The 13,043-nt window shown below is 41.7% G+C and overlaps 1 protein-coding gene across 1 annotated transcript in view; it reads left to right on the forward strand.

Moving 5' to 3' along the window:
- CWH43 (cell wall biogenesis 43 C-terminal homolog) overlaps positions 1 to 13,043 on the forward strand; it is a 107,799-nt gene that overhangs the window by 28,693 nt on the left and 66,063 nt on the right. Inside the window, exons 5-7 of the mRNA XM_037828936.1 lie at positions 7,015 to 7,216; positions 10,326 to 10,414; positions 11,521 to 11,778. Coding sequence (XP_037684864.1) covers positions 7,015 to 7,216; positions 10,326 to 10,414; positions 11,521 to 11,778 — 549 coding nt within the window. The remainder of the gene's footprint in view (positions 1 to 7,014; positions 7,217 to 10,325; positions 10,415 to 11,520; positions 11,779 to 13,043) is intronic.

Below are 13,043 nucleotides of genomic sequence, written 5' to 3' on the forward strand. Positions count from 1 at the left end.
ATGAATAGAAAGGGATGAGCTCAAGGCTTCAAATTAGCTATTAAGCACTGCATGAAGGGCGTGAAAGTTTCTATGTGTGCCTTGAAAGAAAATCTTCTTGGGGTAGCTGCAGACTTGAGATTTCTGAAAACCAGACCCAGAGTCTTATTGTGCAAGTGGCCAAATTACAATGTAAATTGAATTCCTAACCTTGAAAGGTGTCTGCTGTTAAAAGTGAAGACATTAGTTCGAAAGGAATGGGATCCTGAAAGTTGGAATAGGGACATATGAGTTGGTGATGGCAGTGGGGACATTGAAACCCAAGATTCTACTGAGTCTTTCCCAGATAAACCTGTAATGGTCTTCCCTGAGGAACTAGCCTTCTGACCTCCAGTCTGCCATGAGGAACCTGCCATCCAGCCTCCATCTGGAGAGATGAACTCCCTGTGCCCGATAAACCTATAACCACCTTCCCTGAGGAAATAGCCCTCACTCCTCTGTCTGAAGAGATTAACCCTGTTTCACTGATGCAACTGCAAAAATGTCCTGAGATATTTGGTTTATAAGACACTTCTAATTTCTCTTGTGACCTACCCTCATCATCCCTCTTTTCTTCCAGCCCTATAACAAGTCTGAAGTCCCAACAGGCCCCAAAAGGTGAGGTACCAAGTGTGACCCATGAGGATGTGTGCTACACTCCAAAAGAACTGCATGATTTTCCAATTTATATAGAAAGAAATCGGGAATATATGTAGGAATGGATATTAATGGTGTGAGATAATGGTGGAAGGAACAAAAAGTTGAATCAGGCTGAATTTATTGATATGGTTCCACCAAGCAAAGATTCTGAATTCAGTGTTGTAGTTTGAGGGGTTATAAAAGGCTCTAACAATTTGAGTAGTTGGGCCAAAGCATGGACCAGAAGGTGGCCGACATTACCTGGGGTCAAAATGCCAGAACTGCCCTGGTATAATGTAGATGAGGGGATCCAAAAGCTTAGAGAGATTGGAATTTTAGAGTGGATTTCATGTAAGACCTGGTCACATTCCACAGGAATGTCGAGACACAGCTTTCACCAGGACTCTAATGAATAAATTTGTGAGACTAACTCCATCATCCCTGAAGAGCTCTGTAGTTGCTCTTCTCTGTAGATCAGATATTACTATGGGAACTGTTGTCACTGAACTTGGATCCTTAAACAAAATGGGTATCATCGGATCCCAGGTTGGCAGAAACCAAGTGCCCACACTTAATTGTCAAAGACAAGATGGGTGTGGCTACCATAGTGGATAACAGAGTCAAAGCAGTAATCAGAATAGTCCGACTTGATGAAGTAAGAATATAGGTGACTAGCCATCTATTTTACCTCTAAGTACTCCATGATCTACTAGCCAATGCCATAGTTCTCTGTGATTCTGAGAAACGGAATCTTAAGGGTGAGATTTCTGAATTGGTTGTAGGGTTTTTGAAATTGGTTCTCTAAGCTGATTAGATTCAAAGGCACTAGTGACTCTATTTCAAACAATCAAGATGGCACTGATAGTCCATGGTGTGAGTTGGCGATATACATACACAAAATTTAAGAACATGATCTTTTCTGAACATACAGCTTCAAACCATCACACCTGATCTGTTTAGTGGAGGAGTTCTAGGTCAAGTGAAAAAAAATCTAACTTGAATTACAGAAACAGAGTCATGGCCCCTCAGTCAATTCCCAGACTTGAGACAGTTTAAAGACCCAGAATCCCCTGAATGAAGGGAAGACTGGGCCTTTTTGGGGAAGGACCCTGCTATGCTTCCAAAAATATATACTGTTAATCTTCCTCCCAGCCTTCCCTAAAGGGATCTACAGCCTTTTACCAGGGTGTTTTGGTTTGATAAAGCTGCTGAAATGCAATATACCAGAAATGGATTGGCTTTTACAATGGGAGTTAACTAGTTCACAAATTTACAGTTGTAAGGCCATGAAAATGTCCCAGTTAAGGCAATAACAGGATGATACCTTCTCTGAAGAAAGGTCAATGGCATCCGGGTTCCTCTCTCACATGGGAAGGCACATGGCTGGCTCTGCTGAACCTTCTCTCCCAGGTTTAGCTTCAGGTTTCAGTGGCTTTCTCCAAAATGTCTCTGGACTTCTGTCTTAGCTCCTGTGGATCCTTGCTTGTTTCTCCTGGGGCATTTCTGTCTCTCTTAAAGGACTCCAGTAAATGATTAAGACTCACCTTGAATTGGGTGGGTCACATTTGATTATATTTTATGGCAACAAATATAATCAAAAGGTCCCACCCACAGGAGGTCTGCCCCCACAAGATTGGATTAAAAGAACATATTCTTTTAATAGATTTTAATAGGATACATAACAAATTCAAACCAGCACACAGGGTAACTGTGTTTGGGGAAAGGAAATGATCAGACATTTATGTGATTATTAGACACTGACTCAGAAGTGACATTAATTCCAGGAGACCAAAATGTCACCTTTGTCCACTGGTCAGAGTAGGGGCTTATGGAGGTCAGGAGTTTTAGCTCAAGTCCATCTCACAGTGGGTCTCTAGACCCATTCTATGGTTATTTCCCAAGTTCCAGAATTTGTAATTGGAGTAGACACACTCGAAAACTGGCAGAAATCCCCACATTGGTTCACTGATGGTAGACTGAGGGCTATTAGGGTGGGAAAGGTCAAGTGGAAGCCACTAGAACTTCCCCTACCTAGCAAAATAGTAAATCAAAATCAATACCAGATTTGTGGAGGGATTGCAGGATTAGTGCCCCATCAAGGACTTGAAGGAAGCAGGGGTGGTGATTCCTACCACATCCACATTCACTATCCTGTTTGGCCTGTGCAGAAAACAGATGGTTCTTGGAGGATGACAGTGGATTATTGTTAACTTAATCAGGTGGTAACTCCAAAATTGTAGCTCCTGTTCTAGATGTGGTATTGTTGCTTGAGCAAATCAACACATCGCTTGGTACCTGGTGCGCAGCTATTGATCTGGAAAATGCTTTTTTTCCCTTCAATTTCTCTTAGTAAAGGCCACCAGAAACAGTTGGCTGTCAGCTGGCAAGGCCAGCAATACACCTTCACTGTCCTACCTCAGGGACATCAGCTCTCCAGCCCTATGTCATAATCTAGTTTGCAGGGACCTTGATTATCTCTCCCTCCCACAAGACATCACACTGGTCCGTTATATTAATGATGTCATATTGATTGAAGTCAGTGAAGTAGTGAGCAAGAAGTAGCAACTACTCTAGATTTATTAGTGAGGCATTTGTGTGTCAGAGGGTAGGAGATGGATCCAACAAAACTTCCATCCACCTCGGTGAAATTTCTAGGTGTTCAGCAGTATGAGGTATGTTGAGATATCTCTTCTAATGTAAAGGATGAGCTGTTGCATCTGGCTCCTTCTACAACCAAAAAAGAGGCACAATGCCTAGCTGGCCTCTTTGGATTTTAGAGACAGCATTTTCCTCATGTGGTTGTGCTACTCCGGCCTATTTATTGAGTGATCTGAAAAGCTGCTAATTTTGAGTGGGGACCTGAGCAAGGAGATACTCTTCAACAGATCCAGGCTGCCATGCAAGCTACTCTGCCACTTAGACCATATGATCCAATGGATGCAATGGTGCTGAAATGTCAGTGGTAAATACTGGTGCTGTCTGGAGCCTTTGGCAGACTCCTATAGGAGAATCACAGCATAGACCCTTAGGATTTTGAAGCAAAGCTTTGCCATCCTCTACAGATAACTACTTTCCTTTTGAGAAACAGCTTTGTCCTGCTACAGGGCCTTAGTACAGACCAAACATTTAATGATGGGCCACCAAGTTACCATGAGACCAGAGCTGTCTATCATGAGCTGAGTGTTGTCTGAATGCCAAGTTAGCTGTGCAGAGCAGCACTCCATCATAAAACGGAAGTGGTATATAAGAAACAGGGATCGAGCAGATCCTGAAGGCACAAGTAAGTTACATGAGTAAGTGGCCCAAATGCCCACTCTTGCCACATTACCTTCTCTTTCTCAGCTTACAGCTGTAGCCTCTTGAGGAGTTCCTTACAATCAGTTGACTGAGGAAGAGATAACTTGGGCCTGGTTTACAAATGGTTCTGCATGATATACAGGTGCCACCTGAAAGTAGACAGCTGCGGCACTATAGCCTTTTTTTACGACATCCCTGAAGGACAGTGATGAAAGGAAATACTCCCAGTGGGTGGAACTTTGAGTAGTGTACCTGGTCATTCATTTTGCTTGGAAGGAGAAATGGCCAGAGGTGCATTTGTATACTGATTCGTGGTTATGGCCAATGGTTAGGCCAGATGATCAGGACTTGGGAGGAACATGATTGGAAAATTGGTGCAAAGAGATCTTGAGGAGAGGTGCATGTATAGACCTTTCTGAGTGGGCAAAAAACATAAAGATATTTGTGTCCCTATAATGCTCACCAGAGGGTGACTTCAACAGAGGGAGATTTTAATAATCAAGTGTTAAGTTGTTCTGTGGATACCAATCAGCCTCTTTCCCCAGCCAGTCCTCTCATTGCCCAATGGGCTCATAAACAAAGTGGTCATGGTGATAGGGATGGAGGTTATGCATGGGCCGCTGGTAGTCCTGTCTGGATTGGGTTGTTGTAGTTGTCCATGACTTTAATCACAGAACACAGTACTGCTAAGAGATGCCCTAGAGTATCTTCTGTATTCCAAGCAAACTCCTCCTTACCTCTAATGAATAGCAACATGGACTTCCACTCACTAAAGCCAACCTGGTCACAGCCACTGAGTGCCCAGTCTGCCAGCAGAAGAGACCCATACTCAGTCCCCAATATGGCATGATTCCCTGAAGTGATCAGCCTACTACCTGGTGGTAGGTTGATTATATTGGACCACTTCCATCATGGAAGGGGCAGCAGTTTGTTCTAACTGGAATAGACACATACTCTGGATATAGGTTTGCCTTCCCTGCAAACAATGCTTCTACAAAAATTACCATCTGTGGCCTTGCAGAATGCCTTATCCACCATCATGTTATTCCACACAGCATTGCTTCTGATTAGGGAACCCACTTCACAGCCATTTAAGTGTACGAATGGGCACATGCTCATGGAATTCACTGGTCTTACCATGTTCCTCATCATCCTGAAGCATCTGGATTGATAGAATGGTGGAATGGCCATTTGAAGACTCAATTACAGTGCCAACTAGGTGGCAATACCTTTCAGGCTGGGACAGTGTTCTCCAGGAGGCTGTGTATGCTTTAAGTCAGCATCCACTCTATTGTGTGGTTTCTCCCATAGCCAGGAATCACAGGTCCAAGAATCAAGATGCACCACTCACTAGTATCCCTAGTGATCCACTAGAAAAAAAATTTCTGTCCTGTCCCTGCAACTTAATCTCTGCTGGTCTACGGATCTTAGTTCCAAAAAGAGGAGTGCTTCCACCAGGAGACACAACAATGATTCCACTGGACTAGAAGTTAAAACTGCCACCCAGCAACTTTGAGCTTCTCATGTCTCTGAATCAACAGGCAAAGAAGGGTGTCACTGTACTAACTGGGGTGATTCATTCTGGTTATTAAGGGGAAATAGGACTGCTACTATTTATTAGAGGTAAGGAAGAGTTTGTCTGGAATATAGAAGATACTCTAGGGCATCTCTTAGTAGTACTGTATTCTGTGATTAAAGTCAATGGACAACTGCAACAACCCAATCCAGATAGGACTACCAATGGCCCAGAAACTTCAGGAATGAAGGTTTGGATCACTGCATAGGCAAAAAACCTTGACCAGCTGAGGTGCTTGCTGAGGGTAAAGGGAATAGGGAATGGGTAATAGAAGAAGGTAGTTACCAATATGAGCTACAACCAGTGACCAGTTACAGAAATGAGCACTGTAATGGTTATGAAAAGTTTTTCCTTGTTTTCTTATGAGTATGTTTGTATATATACATAAAGCAAACATCTTTGTTTTCTTCCCTGTCTTATCCCCTTATCATATGACGTAAGTTTCATTAGTTTCATGTCATGGTGTTTAAGTTATAGGATATCAAGTTTAAGACTGAATATTATCCCGGGACCTGCAGCCTATCCTGGGGGAGAGTTAATGTGTTTCTGGTTATATGCAGGACAGTTGAGTATTGTTAGGTGAAAATATGACTATTATCATTTTTATTTGGAGATTAAGTATGGTTTAAGTTGCCTGCCAAGTTGGCAAGGGGTAGACTGTGATGGTTAAGTTTGTGTCAACTTGGCCAGGTTATGTTGTCCAATTGTTTGGTCAAGCAAGCACTGGACTGAGTGCTACTGTGAGGATATTTTGTGGACTTAAATCATCATTAAGTTGATGGCATCTATGGCTGATTAGGTCTACAATCAACTGAGGAGATTGCCTTCAACAATGAGAGAAATCTCATCTCATCCGTTGAATTCTGATGATTTCAGCAGTCAGATGGGAGAATTTCCATCTCTACTTCAGCCAGCCATCTTCTCTTGGGGAATTCATCAAAAACCTTCATCTGAATTCCCAACTTGTGGCCTGCCTTACTGAATTTGGACTTGCCTATCCCCAAAGTTGCGTGAGACAATTCTTGCTACAAATCACATAATATTAACATTGTATATGTATATATATATATATCTCCTGTTGGTTCTGTTGCCCTAGAGAACCCTGCCTAATACACTGCTCTACTAGAAATGTTCCACTCAAGATGGATTATATTTGTTTCCCAAACATGCCATTTGCTTTTTCTGCATGTATTTTTGCTCATACTGGTAATTTCACATGGGGTCAATAATCTTTTGCATTTTCACTTGTCAAATTCCAAAATGGCTTGTTGTCTCTTAACCATTCCTGATCTAGCCCAAAATAATCTCTCCCACTGAATAGGTCTCAGAACATTTGTTTCACATAGAACTTGCATGTCTCATTTCCCTTTCTAAAGTAAGCTCCTTGAGGCCAGGTGTCATTTCTCACTGGGTAAAATTCTGTTAAACTAAATATGTGGGGTAAATTTTCATGTAACTGATTGTTCTTTATTTTTTTATTCTAGATGGTGACTGCAGTAAAACAGAGGGAAAGAAGACTGAGGAGGCGGTCAAGGGGATGGTCTCTAGACCTAATTGGTTGTTAACAGGGGCTGCCTTTGGTAGCCTTCTGTTCCTCACTCACTGGATTTTTGGAGAGGTCTCTCTTGTCTCCAGATGGGCAGTGAGTGGGCATCCACATCCAGGGCCAGATCCTAACCCGTTTGGGTGAGTTTGGATTTGGAAGCAATCAAGAAAAAAGACAGTTGTTCTTGGAGGAAGGAATCCCTCCTCTTTTGAGCAGTTAGGTCTGAGGTAGCCAGATATTTCATTGTCTACACTTTCTAGATAGCAGAAACATTGTATGAAATTATTGCTTACTCTGGACATGAAGGAGCCAGAATGGTATTTGCCTCTGTGCTGAAAGGTTGCTGAAAATGTGACCATACCCAGAAATGGAGGACTGAGGATTGCATGGCTAAGTAAGAGGTGCATAGAAGAGCACCGTCAGTGGCAGGGAAGGTATGGCATTCCCTGGCCATTTCTTCTCCTTGCTCCCACCTTGTAGGTATGGCCATTTGGGAGGAAGAGTCCAGAATGCTCTGATGAGAGGGTCCAGGTTGAGATACATATCTCTTCTTTGCAAAGGAGAGGAGCTTTAGAGGGCGTCTGATTCCTATGGCACCTTGGGGCTTTCTCCAATAATGGGACACACAGGGCATTAGCACCAAGTCTAAGTGCTTGGTCTTCATTGATCCTCTCTCTACTCTTCCTGACATCTCTTATCTCCTGTGGTCAGGTTCAGCCTTTCATAAGGAAGTTTGGAGGAATGCTTAAAAGATCTGCCACATAGGTCTTTTCTCTCTTGTAGTGCTGAAATGTCCACAACTGGATCTTTCCCCAGCAGGCACCTGAGCATATCCACAGGCTTCTCACACTCAGCACTTCCTTGTCTGGACTCAGTATTTTCCAGTCCCCCAAACATGCTCTTCTTATCCATGCCTTATCCACTCTGTCTATCTACCCCATCACCCAGGCCGGAAACAAAGTGTCATCCTAGATTTGTATGTCTTCCTCATTTTCCCCATCTAATTTGGCTCCAAGTCCAGTTGATTCTACTACTTTTCTCAAATCCATCCCTTCCTTTCTTTTTTCAATCACATCTGCTTTAGTAGAGCCATCATTATTTTTCTCCCAGGCAATTGCAATTGTGTCTTAATGGTCTCTCTTCAGTGTGGCCTTCTCCTTACTGCTCCAGAATGCTCCCTCTAAAATGCAAATCCGACTCCATCACTCTCTTGCTTAAAACCTTTAGCAGTTTTTCTACCCATGTAAGGACCCCCACTTACCTTTCCCGATGCTCCTTACCTTATCCCTTTGCCTCACCTGGTCTGAACCCACTTGCAGACCTGGGAGCCCCAGGCTGTTCCAGCGTCCACTGCATGCACATGCTGTTCTCTCAGCCTGGGGTGCCCTCCCCGCCTTGATGCCCTGGCAAGCTCTCATGCCCCCTTTACGATCCCCTCAAGCATCTCCTCTCTGAAGTCGGCTCTGATTATCCCAAGGGCCACATACTGCCTTGAATCTCTCTTTCTTTTATATCCCCTAATACTTTTCTCTCTTACAGTTACTTTTATATATTTCTCATCCTTTCTAGAAACTAAACTCTTTGATAGCAGGGAATGGGGAAAGGAACTAATATTTATTACTTACTCTGTTTCAGGCCCTGAACTAGGAACTTTTCATGTATTACCTCATTCAGATTATGGACTCTTCATCCTGACTGCTCTGGCACAGTCGGAGGGAGGGAAAGAAGGAAGAAAGGAACAAAGGGAGGGAGGGGAAGGGAATATGTTGTTTCTGAATTTCCCCATCAAAACAAGCATAAGTTGTGTGGAAGAGGAAAAGGAGAACTGAACCAGGAACCCAAGGCTGGATTCGGGGCTGGCAACTCACCATTCAACCTTGGGTCAATCACATTACCTCACTAGCCTTGTTTTTCTCACCTGTAAAATGAAGGTTTTCTTTTCAGACATTTTATAATTCTGTATGTTGGGAGGAGACATTGAAGGTGAAGATGTAGCTTATGAGACCAGCATTTTCCAAATTGTGTCCTGTGGTATGTTAGTTTCTTGACATGTTAATAGGCACTCTGGAAAGAAAAAGGCTTCTACATCAAATAGGTTTGGGAAAGCTTGCATTTCATATTCCTTTCTTTGAAAATTCACTCTATAAGTAATATATTAGAGGTCCTTGGAAGTCTTAAATCTGGCATTTCCCAAACTTATTTGAATGTGGAGTTTTTTTTTAAAGCACTTATTAACACCTCATAAAATTGATGTTCAGAACCCTGTTTGAGAAGTGTTGCATTAGACCGTCATTGCCCACCACCATTGTAGGAATTGCTTCCTAAAGTTCACTAGATTCCACTTAAAGGAAGGGTTCATAGATAAGTTTTGGTGGGAGAAAGGTGAGGGAGAGACTCAGCATGTGCTGAAGGGACCTTGGGAAACCAAAGGAGCAGTGCAGACATGTGCTGGGCCCCTAGAGGGTGAAGGAGGGGACACTGTCTTGGTCACACACTTTCCTGCTTTCTGTTTCCTACCCTAGCACTCCTGATCTCCTTCCCTCAGTGTCCTCCTTTGCAAAATGGAAACAATAACAGCTCTTGCCTTTATGCACACATAAAATTCTTAAAACAGTGTCTGGTATTAGTAAGTGCTATATATTTTAGCCTAATTTACATTTTAGCTACTGAATTGAGTGTGACATTGGAGCTATTATTGCCACTAGATTTCCTCTTAAAGTTTAATTAAATTCTTCCTTCCTCCTTCCACAAGTTTTTACCAAAAAAGCAGAAAGAATGAAATAATTTGGGGTTGTTTTAGAAGACACACAGCTATCAATTATTTATCAAACTGACACTATTCCCAGGGAGACAGACACTATAGATAAAAGCTATATTGAGGTAAAGAAAAGAAACAAAAAAAGGCAAACTAAAAAGAAACTATTCCTGATTATTTTTTATTCTGCCTTTTGGCAGAATCATTTTAAAATGGCACATGGCCAACATGGACTATAACTTAATAGTCTGAGAAAACTCAATTACTGTTTTTACGTTGACAGTGAAAAACTGCCGTTGTCATTTTTCTCATCAGAGTTTTTATTACCTCAATGTCCTGGATGTATATAGAATAGTTCTCAATGGGCTCTCATTATCTCATTTTATATTCATATCTCTTAGATGTACCTAAAAGTGGAGTATATTTCTGTTTTATACTTGGAACAATGAAATGTTAATCATATCAAATGTCTTAGAGCATATGCTTTTCGACAGAGGTGCAGTGCTGCTGGGCTTGGCGAGCGGATTGATGCTTTCCTTTTGTTCGTGGTTTCCTGGTATCACTTTCATCTGGTGGGTTACAGGTATGTTGAACTCACCTGCAGACATGCCAGTTATTCTGCTTGGTTAGTCAATTTACTTGTACATGTGTGCAACTAGGCTGGCAGTAAATGACTAAAACAGCCATACAAATACGTGCCGTTGCCAAGTGGGCTACTCCAGCCAGCCGTAGCAGCCATAACCCAGCTGTCACCAAGGTCCCTGGTGACTACTGGCTCCAGTTCCTGCTTCCCCCTCTTCTCCTGTGGCTGTCCCACTCCCCCTAGCTACCCTGCCACAATTCTCCCCTCAAAATGACTTACACAAAGCACTTGTAAAATTAGCAGATTTTACTGAAGGTTTGAGAAGATAGAAGGATTATACATTGCTACGTTGCCACCTCAAAAGTGATTTCCTAGGAATTGGTAAAAATGTTATATTGCTCCAGTGTTGGCTCAACAACATAAATTTACTAAGTGCCCACTGTGGACAGGCAGACTGCATAGCCCTCAACACTAGGTAGGGGCTGAATAATGAAGAAACTGACTACAGACTTGCTGAAGCAGAACATCTATAAATACTGCATCAGTCACTCTTCTTTTGGGCCATGTGGTTGGGTAGTAATTTACATATTATAGGACAAGGGGCAGCAAATTAAATGGAGTGAAATTTCTTTAGAAAGCTCCTTAACAAAAATGTCTGCAAACTACACTGATTTTCCATGTTTTCTGAAGTCTTGGATCTGGGTAGTTAAATTTAATGGATGTATTTTTGATAATTACAGATAATTTGTTTTTACTGGTGTTAAGATCTTAACACAAATAATCCAAAATTACTGCCTTCTCTCCCTCTGCCTTTCCTGAAAAAATAGCGTCAGACTGAGATTTACTAGTCCTGCACTCCACCTCTGTTTGTGTCAGAAACTAGCTCTGGGACCTCGAGCAAATCATTTTAACCTCTTAAGACTTCAGTTTTCTTATCTGTCAAGAGATTGGACCAGTTTACCCCTAAAGTCCCTTCTGGGACTTTCTAAACGGCTATAAATAGGTCATCCTATAATCCTATTGTGCTTATTTCTTCTTTTTTTAAATGGAAGCAACTATTGCTGTTTGCTGCCTGATTTCTTTTTTCTTCTCTTTCTTACAAACAGGGGTGGCTTCGGCTGTGGGTCTCCTTTACCTGCCCACGTGGGCAGCTGCTCTTTGCGGCTGTGTACTTGCCATCTTCACGACATCCATATGGCCTCAAGTGCTTGGACATCTAATCAGCTCAGGGACAAACCCTGGGAAGACCATGACCATTGCCATGATATTTTATCTTCTAGAAGTGTTTTTCTGTGCATGGTGCACAGCTTTCAAGTTTGTCCCAGGAGGTGTCTATGCTAGAGAAAGATCTGATATGCTTCTGGGTGAGTACATTTGAAATGCCTAGATTAAAGTAATTCTCAAAATATACTTCAGGACTGACCAAGATTTAGCACTTTACATGACTGGTGGAAATAAATAGGATGGTTGTGCCTCTTTTAGGAAAACAGACTTTCTTGATTAAAAAAACCTTGAAGAATGTCTAAATTATTACTTAAAAACAAATTTTTTAACTCATCAGTGAGTTTCAGTAATAATTATTACTGCATAGGCCTTTTTAGTGAATTAGTTGTGAAAAAATTCTAATCCATATTAAAGTATGAGAAAAGTACTGTTAACACTTGTATTATGATAAGTTGGGAAAAGGTATGATCAAGATGCTCATATTGCTACTTCAGTGTTAGGCTCATAAATATAGAGAGATTGTGAGTTTTTGTTCCCCTGAATTTTATCTGTGATTTTTATTTATCATATTTTTACCAATGAAATATATTTTGCATATATGTATCTTAGTGTAAATGATAAATTCCTAAATCACAGAATAAATACATTTTCTATTTTAGTGGAAATGAACTTATGTATCATATTTATTTTATTTTAATTTTTTTTAATCTTCATTTTATTGAGAGATATTCACATACCACGCAGTCATACAAAACAAATCGTACTTTCGATTGTTCACAGTACCATTACATAGTTGTACATTCATCACCTAAATCAATCCCTGACACCTTCATTAGCACACACACAAAAATAACAAGAATAATAATTAGAGTGAAAAAGAGCAATTGAAGTAAAAAAGAACACTGGGTACCTTTGTCTGTCTGTTTGTTTGTTTGTTTCCTTCCCCTATTTTTCTACTCATCCATCCATAAACTAGACAAAGTGGAGTGTGGTCCTTACGGCTTTCCCAATCCCATTGTCACCCCTCATAAGCTACATTTTTATACAACTGTCTTCGAGATTCATGGGTTCTGGGTTGTAGTTTGATAGTTTCAGGTATCCACCACCAGCTACCCCAATTCTTTAGAACCTAAAAAGGGTTGTCTAAAGTGTGCGTAAGAGTGCCCACCAGAGTGACCTCTCGGCTCCTTTTGGAATCTCTCTGCCACTGAAGCTTATTTCATTTCCTTTCACATCCCCCTTTTGGTCAAGAAGATGTTCTCCGTCCCACGATGCCAGGTCTACATTCCTCCCCGGGAGTCATATTCTACGTTGCCAGGGAGATTCACTCCCCTGGGTGTCTGATCCCACGTAGTGGGGAGGGCAGTGATTTCACCTTTCAAGTTGGCTTAGCCAGAGAGAGAGG

This window comes from Choloepus didactylus, chromosome 3 (genome assembly GCF_015220235.1).
Source record: "Choloepus didactylus isolate mChoDid1 chromosome 3, mChoDid1.pri, whole genome shotgun sequence".
Taxonomy (NCBI): Eukaryota; Metazoa; Chordata; class Mammalia; order Pilosa; family Megalonychidae; genus Choloepus; species Choloepus didactylus.